This window comes from Mizuhopecten yessoensis, unplaced genomic scaffold (assembly GCF_002113885.1).
Source record: "Mizuhopecten yessoensis strain PY_sf001 unplaced genomic scaffold, ASM211388v2 scaffold11133, whole genome shotgun sequence".
Lineage (NCBI taxonomy): Eukaryota > Metazoa > Mollusca > Bivalvia > Pectinida > Pectinidae > Mizuhopecten > Mizuhopecten yessoensis.
In genome coordinates this window covers 2,897,266-2,910,063 of record NW_018408896.1, presented here as the reverse complement: position 1 = coordinate 2,910,063, position 12,798 = coordinate 2,897,266, and the positions used below count along the sequence as shown (strand labels likewise).

The window sequence follows — 12,798 nt, the reverse complement described above, 5'->3', positions numbered from 1 at the left end:
CGCTTCAGTTGTTAAACAAATCTTGTCGCAGTCGATGTGGGAAGATGTTCATGAACCAGTGGAGTTACATCTTTAAACACTGTAGGCTTATATGTGAGGAGAGTAGGACTGTGTTCGACTGGTTTTTATAACACACAGCTACATTATAAATATCGCCTCTATAGATATATTTCCATTCAACAACTGCTGACGTTCTCGGTCAGCTGGTCTGAAACTGTTGCATGAATATGGATGCGACTGTGCCGGAAAAAGAAACTACAAATGAAAAACGAAACTATAAACTCTTAATTATCGGTGCCGGTATATCAGGTATAGCTGCTGGGAACCATCTTTCACAGTCTGGGTTCAAAGACTTCAAAATAATTGAAGCCTCGGATCGAACGGGAGGGCGAATATGGACCATAAAAATTGGTAAGTTTTCATGACCCACTGAGCTTTCTATCAGCTGTCATGTTTTCCTTGCGTGATTGGACGCTTCGAATAAGGTTTCTGTTGTATGTGAGCAGGTAGGTAATTAAAAATGTTCACTATTGTGGGTTTGGGAGCAGATTGTATTCAAAATGTTGAGCGTTTATATGTATTTGCTTTGTGTGTGTTGTTCTTTGTCAGCGACTATGACGTTTAAATTTTGTGAATGACTGCCCCCAGTGTGAAGGTCACGCAAGGACGCAGACGTATACGTAGTACACTCTTACGTGTCGAATTGGGGCCAACCAATGGCGGACAGCATTTCATTTAGATTTGCTTGGTTTCCCTGTCAAATGTAAACATTAACGTCATTGTATTGGTAACCAAAATGGCAGTCATGTACCGAAATGTATCATCACAGTGATGTCATTTATGTAAATCATGATGTGATCACGTGTACGTAACTTGCTATGAAAATGAAAGTAGATCTTACCTATGTACATTTTTGCCAATGTTTAAACTGACCAATAGACTAAAATATAGTAGGTCCAGTTTGAATACAATTCAAACGTAATTTATAATCAGCATATCAAAAACAATTATTTTAACATAGTTACCTACAGTAAAGATCTAGAACACAATATATATTTTAATAAAGATGATCAGCTCATGTATAATAAAGAAAAGTAACACCCCATCTAATTTGTGGGTGTGATGATTGGATAACACTGAAAAATTAGTAGCCTTTTGTAGGATATATAACCAAAGTTTTTTAGAAAGCAAGTAACTATGAAATCAAATATTTTTGTGTGGCCCTTAACTTATTAAGTGTGAACTGATCATAAGGTCAATAAAATGTAAAAAGATTGCTATAATCTGTAATCTTGTACATGACTATATTTGTATATATGAATATCACGATAGTCCAGTTGTAAAATCAGTTTTTCAAGCTGAATAAGACACATTTTACAGGACGATGTCTTTCACTCTATAGAGTTTGATATTTGACAATTTACATGAAAAGAAATAACTTAAATGAAATTGATTATGCTGTGACTGTCAGACATGACATTCTGAAAATAGATAAAAAAAATTGAGCTTAAAATTTTAATGATAGGGGATAGAATTCGAGCATGTAGCAATCAAACAGCTAAAGCAAGGATGGATTAAAACACTAAGTCTCTTGTATTTTCGCATGTTTATGTTCGCTTAAAAATAACTTTATCAGATTTTATTTCATTATCGTAAGCATTAGGCCCAGTAATAGACATTTATTTCTTTGGGGAAAGATTACTAATAAATCTTTGGTAAAGAACTGATGATTTATCACAATTTTTTAACCCATTCCCACCAGTGTAATGTACACATAAATATATCTGTCAGTTCATGTTTGGGTCAGGAGGTTTCCAAAGAAGCACAGATCTAGAGGTGATAGATATGTATACATACATGTACATGCATATGAACATTAGAAAAAGCATCAGCTGTCATTTTGATGGTAAATATATAGAAGAAAAAACCAACAAAAACAAATTGATCAGAGATCCCTAACCCTTTCACCTTTCAGGTCTGGTAAACAATCATATTGACAGGACAAGAACTGAATACAGAATGATGAAGCAATGAAATACACATTATGACATCATATATGATTTAAGCTGCCATAATGATCTTACAATAAACGCCACAATACAAGGAAAAAATATACTGCATTCCTCTAAAGGGAAACCCCTTTTTATTCATTGTTTTAGCTAGCTTAATGTGACAATGTATGCACAAAAGCAAATTTCAGGATTCCAGCTTCCTTTGCCCATCATTCAATCTTAAAAAAGAATAGTCATATATATTGTGCCCTATAGAATGTACTATTAATATCACTCGAGGTATGTTACGAAATAAAAGTGCATATAATTATATATATACCAAATTTGTAATATATGTTCTTAACTTTCGGTCTGGTAAAATCCAAAGAATTACCAACCAGTCATTTTTACCCGACATTATGTTAGGTAGAACTTGTTAACCCATTCCCACATAGCTTTATTGATATCAATTACAAACCCTGGATCGTGAAATGGTATATTAGACTTTACAGTTCCATTACCAATAGTCAAAAGCTGTACATATGAATTTTAAACTTCTTTTTACCAATGCAGCATGACAACAGTTTTATTCTGAAATGAGACAGATACCTTGCAGAACTTGCATGAAAAAATTACATACACGGTAGATGAAATGTTTGCAAAAATTTTAAAATCAACATTGTTCTGAAAAATAACCAACAGGACAGGATTTGAACCCTTGGCCACCAGTTGTAATACTGTTGCTCTATTAAACCAACTGTGCTACCCTGGTAGTTCCCTAAATGAAAACAAATTAAAGCAAGATTATACTATACGTATATGAAAAACAATAGTGGAATTAAAATGTTTAAATATATATCCAACAAAGCATTCCTGAGTTGAAACTTCAAATGTTACAAAATTGAATATTTTTCACAGAATTTTATTTCTTGTCATATTTCAAATTTAAAACCAACTTATTAGTTTCTGCACAAAGCAACTTTTATATTTACATACATCAAAAACATCTGTAAAGTTATTTAATTAGAATGTGACTTATCAAAGGCATATTTGATTTGAACACTGATTTTAATATTGTGATGATATCATGCATCATGGAGATCAAAGACTATTAAAGCAATCTTGCTTATTCTATATTTTAACTCTGTGATTGACAGACTAATTTGTTTCTTATTCCTATGGTGTAGGAATTCAAACTGTTTTTGTGACCATTGAACCTCAAATGTGCATCATGCATGTATGTTAAACAAATTTTTAAGTGACCTAGAAGAGATATGGAAGAAGTGATTACTTTTAACATAAATTATAATTGGAATGTGTACACGCAGCATACACCTACATAATACCTTACCTTATATATATTCTATATATTACATATAGTATACAGATACCTGTATAGTATAATTGTGTTGAACATATTGATCATAATTGTATGGGTTACATACAAAGCTACTGATGACTAAAAACAAGAATTAGATGACATTTGCATAAAATAGCGAAATTTTGGTGTTCTATATGAGATACAATTGATTCAACAGTTCATTGATTTGTTGTTAAATCAGAAGTTCCATAGTGCTTTTTCTATTGACCAGTGTGAATCCTGATTCCATAAATTGCATGTTGTGGTTGTGTTGTGCTAACTCTGCCAACTGCTCTGTTGTAGATGATGAGCACAACAAAGTGGAGATGGGTGCCAACTGGATCCACGGCATCGAGAGAAATCCCATTTTTAAAATTGCCTATGAAAACAACCTGTTGGAACTGCGGCATGGAGACAAGGGTCTGCGCCACAAGAACCTGTTCCGTACAGAGGATGGGGAGGAGATCAATGAGCGGACTGTAAACCAAATCAACCTCTTGTATGGACAACTTATCATCCAGGCTGAGGATTATTATCAGAGCAACATTCCCACTCCAGAGGAAAATGACAGTGTGGGTGCATTCTTAGAGCGTGAGTTTTCATCAATGATTGAAAGGTATTCCAACGGAGACCGTCATGTACGGGAAATTTTATTTGACCAAAGGAAACTGCTGGAATGCTGTATATCTGGTTGTGACACACTAGATGAAGTGTCGCTCAGTGAGTTTGGGGGCTACCAGGAACTACCTGGAGTGCACTACTCCATTCCTAAAGGGTTCAAATCAGTGTTAAACATTCTCAAGAAAAACATACCCACAGAAAACATACTGCTCAACACCCCAGTCAAATGTATTCACTGGAATCGCAAGCATTCCGATGACAACCAGTTCGAGGTCAAAGTTGAGTGTGAGAATGGAGAGGTGTTCTATGCAAATCATGTGTTAGTGACTGTCTCGCTCGGTGTTCTGAAAGCAGCCTGTGATCGCATGTTTGACCCACCATTGCCGCCAGACAAGCTGCTAGCCATTGACCGTGTTGGATTTGGCATTGTGGACAAGGTGATAGTTCAATTTGATGAGCCAATCACGCCTCCAGAGGTGTTCCATGTTGAGATGTTGTGGGACAAGACAAAGGTCGAAATTCCAGATCTGCGACACACCTGGTATCGCAAAATCTACTCCTTGGAGGTTACTGGGGGCAATGTTCTTGTGGGTAAGTATATATGTAGAAAATACAATGCTTTGTGCTTCTACATTTGTAATTTACTTGTGAATTTTTATTAAGATTTAAGGGTTTAAGTTCATGGTGACATGTACATTTAATTATGACAGTTGAAACACCTTATATCACAGGACCAATCCTATGGCTATACTAAAAGTTGACTAATTTGTTGAATATTTCTATTTTACGTTTCTGTTAAACCATGAAGAATTCTTCTGATGGTTAACATTTTGACTTGGGAAGGATTGCCAAGCCAAATATTCTGACAAAAACCATGTTACACCATAAAATTTATATGATGAGAAAATTGATTGAATGATAAAATTCTAACCTGAGTTTCAAGAACATGTGTACGTTCATTTCCTACCGATTGTTTGTCTGCCAAAACTGCCACCATGGCCACCATATGCATACACCAACAGTCCAACACTTTCCAGAGATGTTTCAGGAAATGGATGATTACCAAATCCATAGAAGCTAGCTAAAATCTAAATAAGTAATAATTGCATATATGTACTTTGGCCTACATGCTGCCGTGCATCATCTCGAGCTCGAGATTTTATGCACATGCTGCTTTATCATATACCTTAATCAGGACATTAAAAAGTCAAGTCCAAAAATAACGACTTTACTACTTCCAGCTGCTCCATGGTAGCAACTAGAATTCACATCGTTGAGCTCTGGATCAGTGTTTCATGCAATGGCCTCAGTGTACCACCCACATGAATGGGATGTAGCTACCAACATTGCTCCACATGCATATTTTTGATCTTCGCAAATTCAATCAGGTCAGTTCCTTGGATGCATCCAGGTGGTTGATGTGCATTTGCATTGGGACACCTGCAGATGGCCCTTAAGTGGCACACAGAAACCAGGCCAAGAAAATGGATTGTGTCAGCCATCTTCTGTCATCATGGCAGTGCAGATATGAATAAGTGTTAAATAAAAATCTCAAAGACTACATTTTTCCAGGTAAAATATGTGGTGTTTGATTAATAAAAAATTGATATTTTCCTACTGAGACAAATAACACAACAAAAAAATGACCAATCACAGAGCAGAGTTTTATGTGAAAAATAAAGATCAATAAATTTATATAATGGACATGCACATTTTCAAATGGGTTATCACTATAACCTGACTAATGTCTATACAGCATTCCTTGTCTCAATGTTTTTGACAAAAGATTTGACTGTCGGTTCATGTGTTTTTTAAGAAAACCGCAACATTAAACGGGGCATTAATTTTTTTTGTTGGTTGAGAAATGAAGAATATCCTCTAGATATGTACTGAAACAATTCAAACAAGTTTTGATTGTGAAAGTGGCTGTTTCAAAAGTCCCCAAAACTACTTGCAGTTGTAAAAATTGTCAAACGGATAACATTATCATAACAGCTAGCTAGTACAACAAAAAATGAATTATCTGTTTGTTTCAAGCAATTATAGAGCTCTACAGTCTACTTCCGTACTTGTACATCTATACTGTCGGTAATTTGTTTGCATTCAGAAAGAAAGACCTAAGCGACAGTACCAGATGACACGAGATGTTTGTCATATAATTATATGTAGACCTATAGCTAACAGGGAATGTGATTCACAAGCTAGTTTTACAGTAAATTACTCAATTCTTGAAGCTGCATGTTCATCCTGTACCTACAGTATTACTGTATATGGTATGATCTTCCATAAAAAATAATTAATGTGTACACTAATATCATGTACAGCTCTATAAATTGAAGCTTACATTGATCTAAATGAAGTGTAGACTGTGAGGTCATGGCCAGGCTTTAAGCATTTACATTCCAGAAAACTGATTAGTAATCCCTTAATGAGAGTGTAAGAATCTACATACAACATGTATACTCTAATGAGAGCTAGTGTTTGGTTTAAAACTCCAGGTCAACATTGTCTGTACTGTGTACCCAAATCATAATTGTGGACATCAGTATATATGTAACAGGTACTGTTAAATACTTCAGTTTGTAGAAGTGTTCCATAGAATTTTCCAGATTTAGCTAACAATTAGTTCTTTTACGTATGTAGGAGAGTTGTATAATTTATGTCCACTTCACATTTGTTTTGACATTGTTAATTTCATTCATGACATACTAGGGCAGCTTTGATTGATAATTTCCTTGACGGGTGAGGTTTTTTGTCTTGAGTGTGACGAAAGTTGAAAGCACAGGAGTTGAGTTAGGCATTTTTCAGTTACAGCTGTTTTGAATTGTGTGTGAATGTAACCGCAAAGTAGCGCATATATAATTCTTTTTAGACTTTTTTTGTTTCAAGTCTTTTTTGACACTTTTGATTGTAGTTTTTATTTTATTTGGAGACTACTGCTAAAGTTGTGATTATTAGATTAAAGGACAAGGTCAAAAGCTGAGGTTAAGTTTAAAGTTGAAATAGGCTTTGGTCATGCCACATATTTTCATAAAGAACTATATATACAACATGATGCTGACATTTTCCAGAACATGGACTGCATCTCCTTTGAAACATTTCAACTTTATATGTTCTTGGAGGCTTATGTAACTGTGGCCTACTGATCATGATAACAAGTACAGTCATGATTGATAACAAAAGATAGGTGTGGTAATTATAAGGATGAATCATATTGTACTCATACTTTTGACACAGCAAAATGTATCTAGACTCATTACCTTGGATAAGACCAATTAATAGAATGATACAGAGGTTTTAAACCAAAACAGACTTCAAGGCTTACAAATATAGGAAGTAACCAAGCAAATAAAGGTGACACCCATTTTAATTGGTATATATATTCCTTAAGTAAAATGCAGCTAAATATAAACCTGCAGTATGTCGGACTAACTCCATGGGGTGGTGCGATATGTATACTTGTAGATAACAGGGTCATGCTTGGGTATTCCTCTATCGAAGTAGGTGAGTGATTTTGTTGATGCTCACATTTACTCCAGAAATCTAGGCTATGTTTATATATATGTTTGCTAGGAATTTGTAAGATTATCTCCTGTTGACGTAAGCGACCTCATTATTTCTTGGCATACCAGTTTGTAGGTATAATTTGGCACTTCAGATACACCCACTATAGTTTGTGCATACATGTAACATAAATATATATTCCTACATCTGATGTTTAAATGTGTTTACAAACATGCAGAGAATGTTTTGTTTGACTTGTTTCTGTTTTGAAAATCTCACTCTCTAGATTTATCTTTATCTCATTTTCAGCGGATCTGCTGCTGACTGTCGAAATTGGGGGAAAAAACTTGTGTTCTGTCATAAATTGTATAATTTAATGCGATGACATAGCAAAATAATCATTTACATGTACAAGACATTAAAGTAATTTCTTTAAGTTTTTGGAGAAATGTTATCCTTGATGTACATTGTAATTTTCATGAGTTTGCTATGTGTTACAAGTTACTTACAAACGCATGTGTTTGCTGTTATGTTTACCTCCCACTGATAATTGAGCACTCTTTAACTTGCACCACAACTAGCAAGACCAACAACCTTTCCTAATCTTTTAATTACTTTTTGTTGCTACAGTATACCTTTGGTTTCTTAGAGAATCAAAGAGATCTGTTTCAGTTGTAATCAGAGTTAACTTAAGTTTTCTGCTAGTTTTATGAGGTATGCCAGACTTATAACATTTTAATTGCTGCATTCTTAAGATTCCATACTGTCTACCCTGGCACTTTTACTTGCTTAGATTGTAATTAAGCATTGAACTGCTTTCAGTTGGCTGGCATTCATAGGCAATATGAATGCCAACTGGACAAAGGCAAATTCATAAAAAAAATCAATTACACTTATTGTTATTTGGCATTTATATATAATTTGTTTAAATAATGTATGTATTTTGTATGCTTGTTCATTGAATAGAACAGCCATCTCCCGTGGATGGTCAGTACGTAGTATCCAACGAAACAATTATTATGTCATAGCTAGTAATATAATGATGACGTCAACAATCAGTCCATGGCATGTGATGTAGTGGCAATGTCGTTTAATGATTAATATTGAAAAATGAAGTACAACGAAATGTATTTTTGAGTCATATTCCATATTACTGACTGATGGCATCCAACAATGATAGCTAGATAAAGCTTTAAGAGTGATCTATCATAAAGACCTCCATTTCTTACCAGATCTGAGCATAATCGAACATGGGCAACTGTTTCCCTTCAACAAACTTTTTGCCTCAGTATTTGGCCCAAATATGGAAGGAATATATATTCTTGAAATGAGCTATAATAAATTACGAATTTAAGTTAATGAGCTATCAACCATACATGACATATAAAATATACTACTGATACAAGATATTAAGTGTTTTTTTCTACCTTCATTTGTTTTTTAGAGGGGGTGCATCAAGTCAGTGCTACCCTAAATATTTCTGTCTGGTTCCATCCAATCAAGTCCCATCCCATTCCAATTCATTCTAGTGACTCTAACAACTGTATTTGATAAAAAAAATCAATTTTTTTTTATACTATTAAAGGTCAGAAGTTCATTTATAACTTCAGGTCCCAAGGTCGATGCCAAGGTCACTGATGCTACAGTAAACTTATGTCAACCATCAGTCCAAGGGGACTAAGTTTCATGTCTTAGGCTATTTTGGAAATAGCATATATATCTGAATGCCCAAATATTCTACATGTATGCCAGAAATAATAAAGAAGTTTTGGTAATTATATTTAATCTACCATAGTGAAAATTAATTGATATTTATCTGTCCAGTTAAGATTTTGACAGGTTAATATAATTTGATGGGGTGTCATGATCAACTATCATGATTCAATGTCCAGATGGTGAGGTTTCTGTCGGGATGACCACATATAGTGGCCCCACTATCTATCTACACCTGTTTTCATATATGACCTTATTAATTACTGTTACCACGATGAGAACCCTTAACTAACTACTCAGGTTTATTTAAGTGAAGTTGTGTAATAAACAAGATGTGAACGGAAGCTCGAAATTAATTTATCAATTTAAAGTGTAAGACTTTTTTGATCGGGTTGAAATTGAATTTCATCCAATTCCCAACATAAACATTTGGGTTGATATTATTCAAGTTTTGACAGAGCATGAAGGGTCAGTCATTGATACATGTCTACCCAGTGTAAAGCCAATGTCCAGGCGTAATCCACCAGTAACCTGTAACCTTTCAACTGTTGAACTTGTGGTCATGATCAGTATAATTGGTTTAAGTTCATGTACACAGTAGTTTATGATAAGCCTATTTCTGACCTGGATCTTTCCACAGTTCATTGGCACATAAACAGACCCTATACATATGTACATGTATGTCCTCTGCATTCTCATGTGTTTAGAGTTGTTTTATTAAGTCCATATGTGAAGAAATATATTCAAAGTTTATGCTAATTAAGTTAAAAGGAATACAGAGTAAACATGACTGAACTCCCTATCTAATAGATCAGGAAGTAATTGATGAATCATATTGATTGACTTGAAAAAAGTGAGGGGACAAAGAAGTAATGACTATATAGTGCAGCAGATCAGCTGTATTTCCAGAGACACTCTGTCATTATAGACAGATAATATATACAGAATGTATAACATTATTTTGGAAACTGTATGCATAGATCTAAAATAGGGCTGGAAAGGGTAACAGAGTTCAGTTACAAGAACTATCCCGTTAGCAAATCCAAATCCACGTACCGAAAACCATCCCAAAATGTAGGTCAGTATTATATTTATTGACTTCCCGGGCAGAAATGTTGCTCCTGATTACTGATTGACAGACCTTGAAAACACTCGTGATCAGTATACTTGATTTTCTATTGAGTACATTTTGAGAATTAGCAACGTTGTACAACTGTATTCACAAGACATAAGTATTGAGTTATCTTTGTTATCAAATTATCATATTTTTATCAAAATAAAGAGCCATTGGCGGCCGTAATTCATTGTCACAAGAAAAGGTGGTTACCTGGTTTCGGTTCAGATAAGCACACACGGTTATCTGATCATGAGTGGCATTTTTTTAACCAATTCAGCCCTAATCTAAAAGAACTTTTTCACCTTAATCCAGAAAATGTCTTACGAAATTCTTTAAGATTAAGTAACAATTTGTTTCAATTGTCAAATTTTTCATATTTCCAATTTTTTTTTATTTTGGGGAAAAGAAATGAAGATTTATAATATTTTACATTGCATATAAGAGCTAAAGCAATACTAGGAGTGGTTCATTATTTTCAGAAATTAAAAAAAGTGCAATCCAAAAAACTTTGGCTTTATAGTGGTGTTGACAATATTTACTGGTGACAGTAGACTACTAAAAACCAAGATAGACACATCACATCATCTTCACACTAAATATGGTTTGTAGCCTGGCCTGGGGCCTCGGTCTACCGCCACAGGTATACAATGTACTGACCTGGCAATGCTCAACTGTTCATCCTTGGCAGTATTTCTGCTCTGTTTGATGGATCAGGCAATGGAACTGTTTTGGTCATATAAGTGTATTAAATCCTTCAGTGCACGCATACTCATTATCTTTGAGGTACAAAATGTATCGTAATAATAATGAGATTGATTCACAAAGAGCTGTTTCGCTTGAAGCTGATTTTATTTTTGTGTGTGTGATAGTTAGAATGCTTGTTTTGTTTCAGGTTGGTTAAGCGGTAAAGAGGCCCTGTACATGGAATCTCTGACGGAAGAACAAGTGGGACAAGACATAGTTTCATTTCTGAAGAAATTCCTCAAGAAAAAAGACATTCCTCAACCAAAGAAAGTCATCAGGTAATTTCCTCAATCCTTTTGATATATGTATGCTACAAATACACGCACTGCCCTTTCAATTCCCAAAACAAAAATACAGACTGAAAATCAGGCCTAAAAAATAATGAACATTTTGTATTTATAAAGCATTTAACTGCTTTCAGTTGGCATTTTATAGGCAATATGAATTCCAACTGAACAAAAGCAAATCCTTAGCATGCTTCATATTGGATTTGTCTTTTGTCTAGTTGGCATTCATGTTGCCTATGAATTGCCAACTGAAATCTGTTCATTACTTTAATTTACCATTTTGGGAATCTGTCTTAAAAGAAATTTTATTACACTGATCAGCTTAACTTTATACAAATATGGACTTTTGTGCTGGTGAATATGATGTGATATGAACCTGAAAGAGTGATATTGACCTCGGCTTCGCCTCAGTCAATATCAATCTTTCAGGGTCATATCACATCATATTTACCAGCACAAAAGCCCATAACTGTTTTATTATATGCTTCAGCAATTAAATAAAACAAAACAAAACTAAAGGTTCTGATTTTTGTACGCGAGCCTCCGTGTAAAATTTAGCCAGGTTTGAATACAACAGTTCATCATTGTAGCTTTCGAAGGTATCGTCTAGATTCTTTTTCTTAAGATAAGCATGGAGGACATGCACTGCGTGTTCAATGGCCTTTTTTACGTTAACAACATCTTTATCCTCGAATAGTTTTGGTAATTTTCCTAACGGAGGAGAAACGTTCGCCAGCAGCCATCTTCTAATGTCGTCTGACAGATCGCGTTCCAGTCTAACTGAGCATGCGCTACGACAGGTTTCGGGGATTTTCCATACAGGCTATATTTAGAAATCGATATTCACCGGATAACCAGTCTACATGAGTTTTTGAGGACTGGTCACGTGTAAAGGATCCGACCAATGTGATTGCGAGAAATGTTCATGCATATAATAACAAATAATGTATACTAGTATCCTATATGTTTGTACCATTAATAAAACAGCCATCAGTCCAAGGGGGTAGTGCCAGTGCCCACCTGTATAAAACATCTCAAAGTTAAGGAAAATCTCAAGCAATGTATTGTCTTTGGGAAATCTTAGACTTGAGGAAATCTCAAGAGTTGAGATGTTTTATACAAGTGGGCCCAGGTATCAATCATAATTATAACGTCATATTAATGACGTCGACAATGGTGTCATGGCATTCATATCATATATGTATATGAATGCCATCTGGATGTGGGTTATATAATATAAATGTTATACAACGGCAAATATTACAGATGATAACAGTATGTGGGTCCATATTCACATCTGAATATGCATGCAAGTACAATTTATGTACACTACTAGTATAAATATTTGGACTTCTGTTAAGTTCTTTTAAAAAGTGATGAAGTGATGTGTAGAGTCGTGTAAAAGTTTCTGCCATCAAACGTTGTGCTGTAGGATCCCAGAAATCAATTCTACCATCAAAC

At 34.7% G+C, this 12,798-nt stretch overlaps 1 protein-coding gene across 1 annotated transcript in view; it reads left to right on the top strand.

Moving 5' to 3' along the window:
- Positions 1-3: 3 nt before the first annotated feature.
- The window catches only part of LOC110466456 (spermine oxidase-like), a 30,853-nt gene continuing 18,058 nt past the window's right edge, over positions 4-12,798 (top strand). Inside the window, exons 1-3 of the mRNA XM_021522956.1 lie at positions 4-411; positions 3,655-4,563; positions 11,199-11,328. Of these exons, the coding sequence (XP_021378631.1) occupies positions 222-411; positions 3,655-4,563; positions 11,199-11,328 (1,229 nt within the window). The 5' untranslated portion in view covers positions 4-221. The remainder of the gene's footprint in view (positions 412-3,654; positions 4,564-11,198; positions 11,329-12,798) is intronic.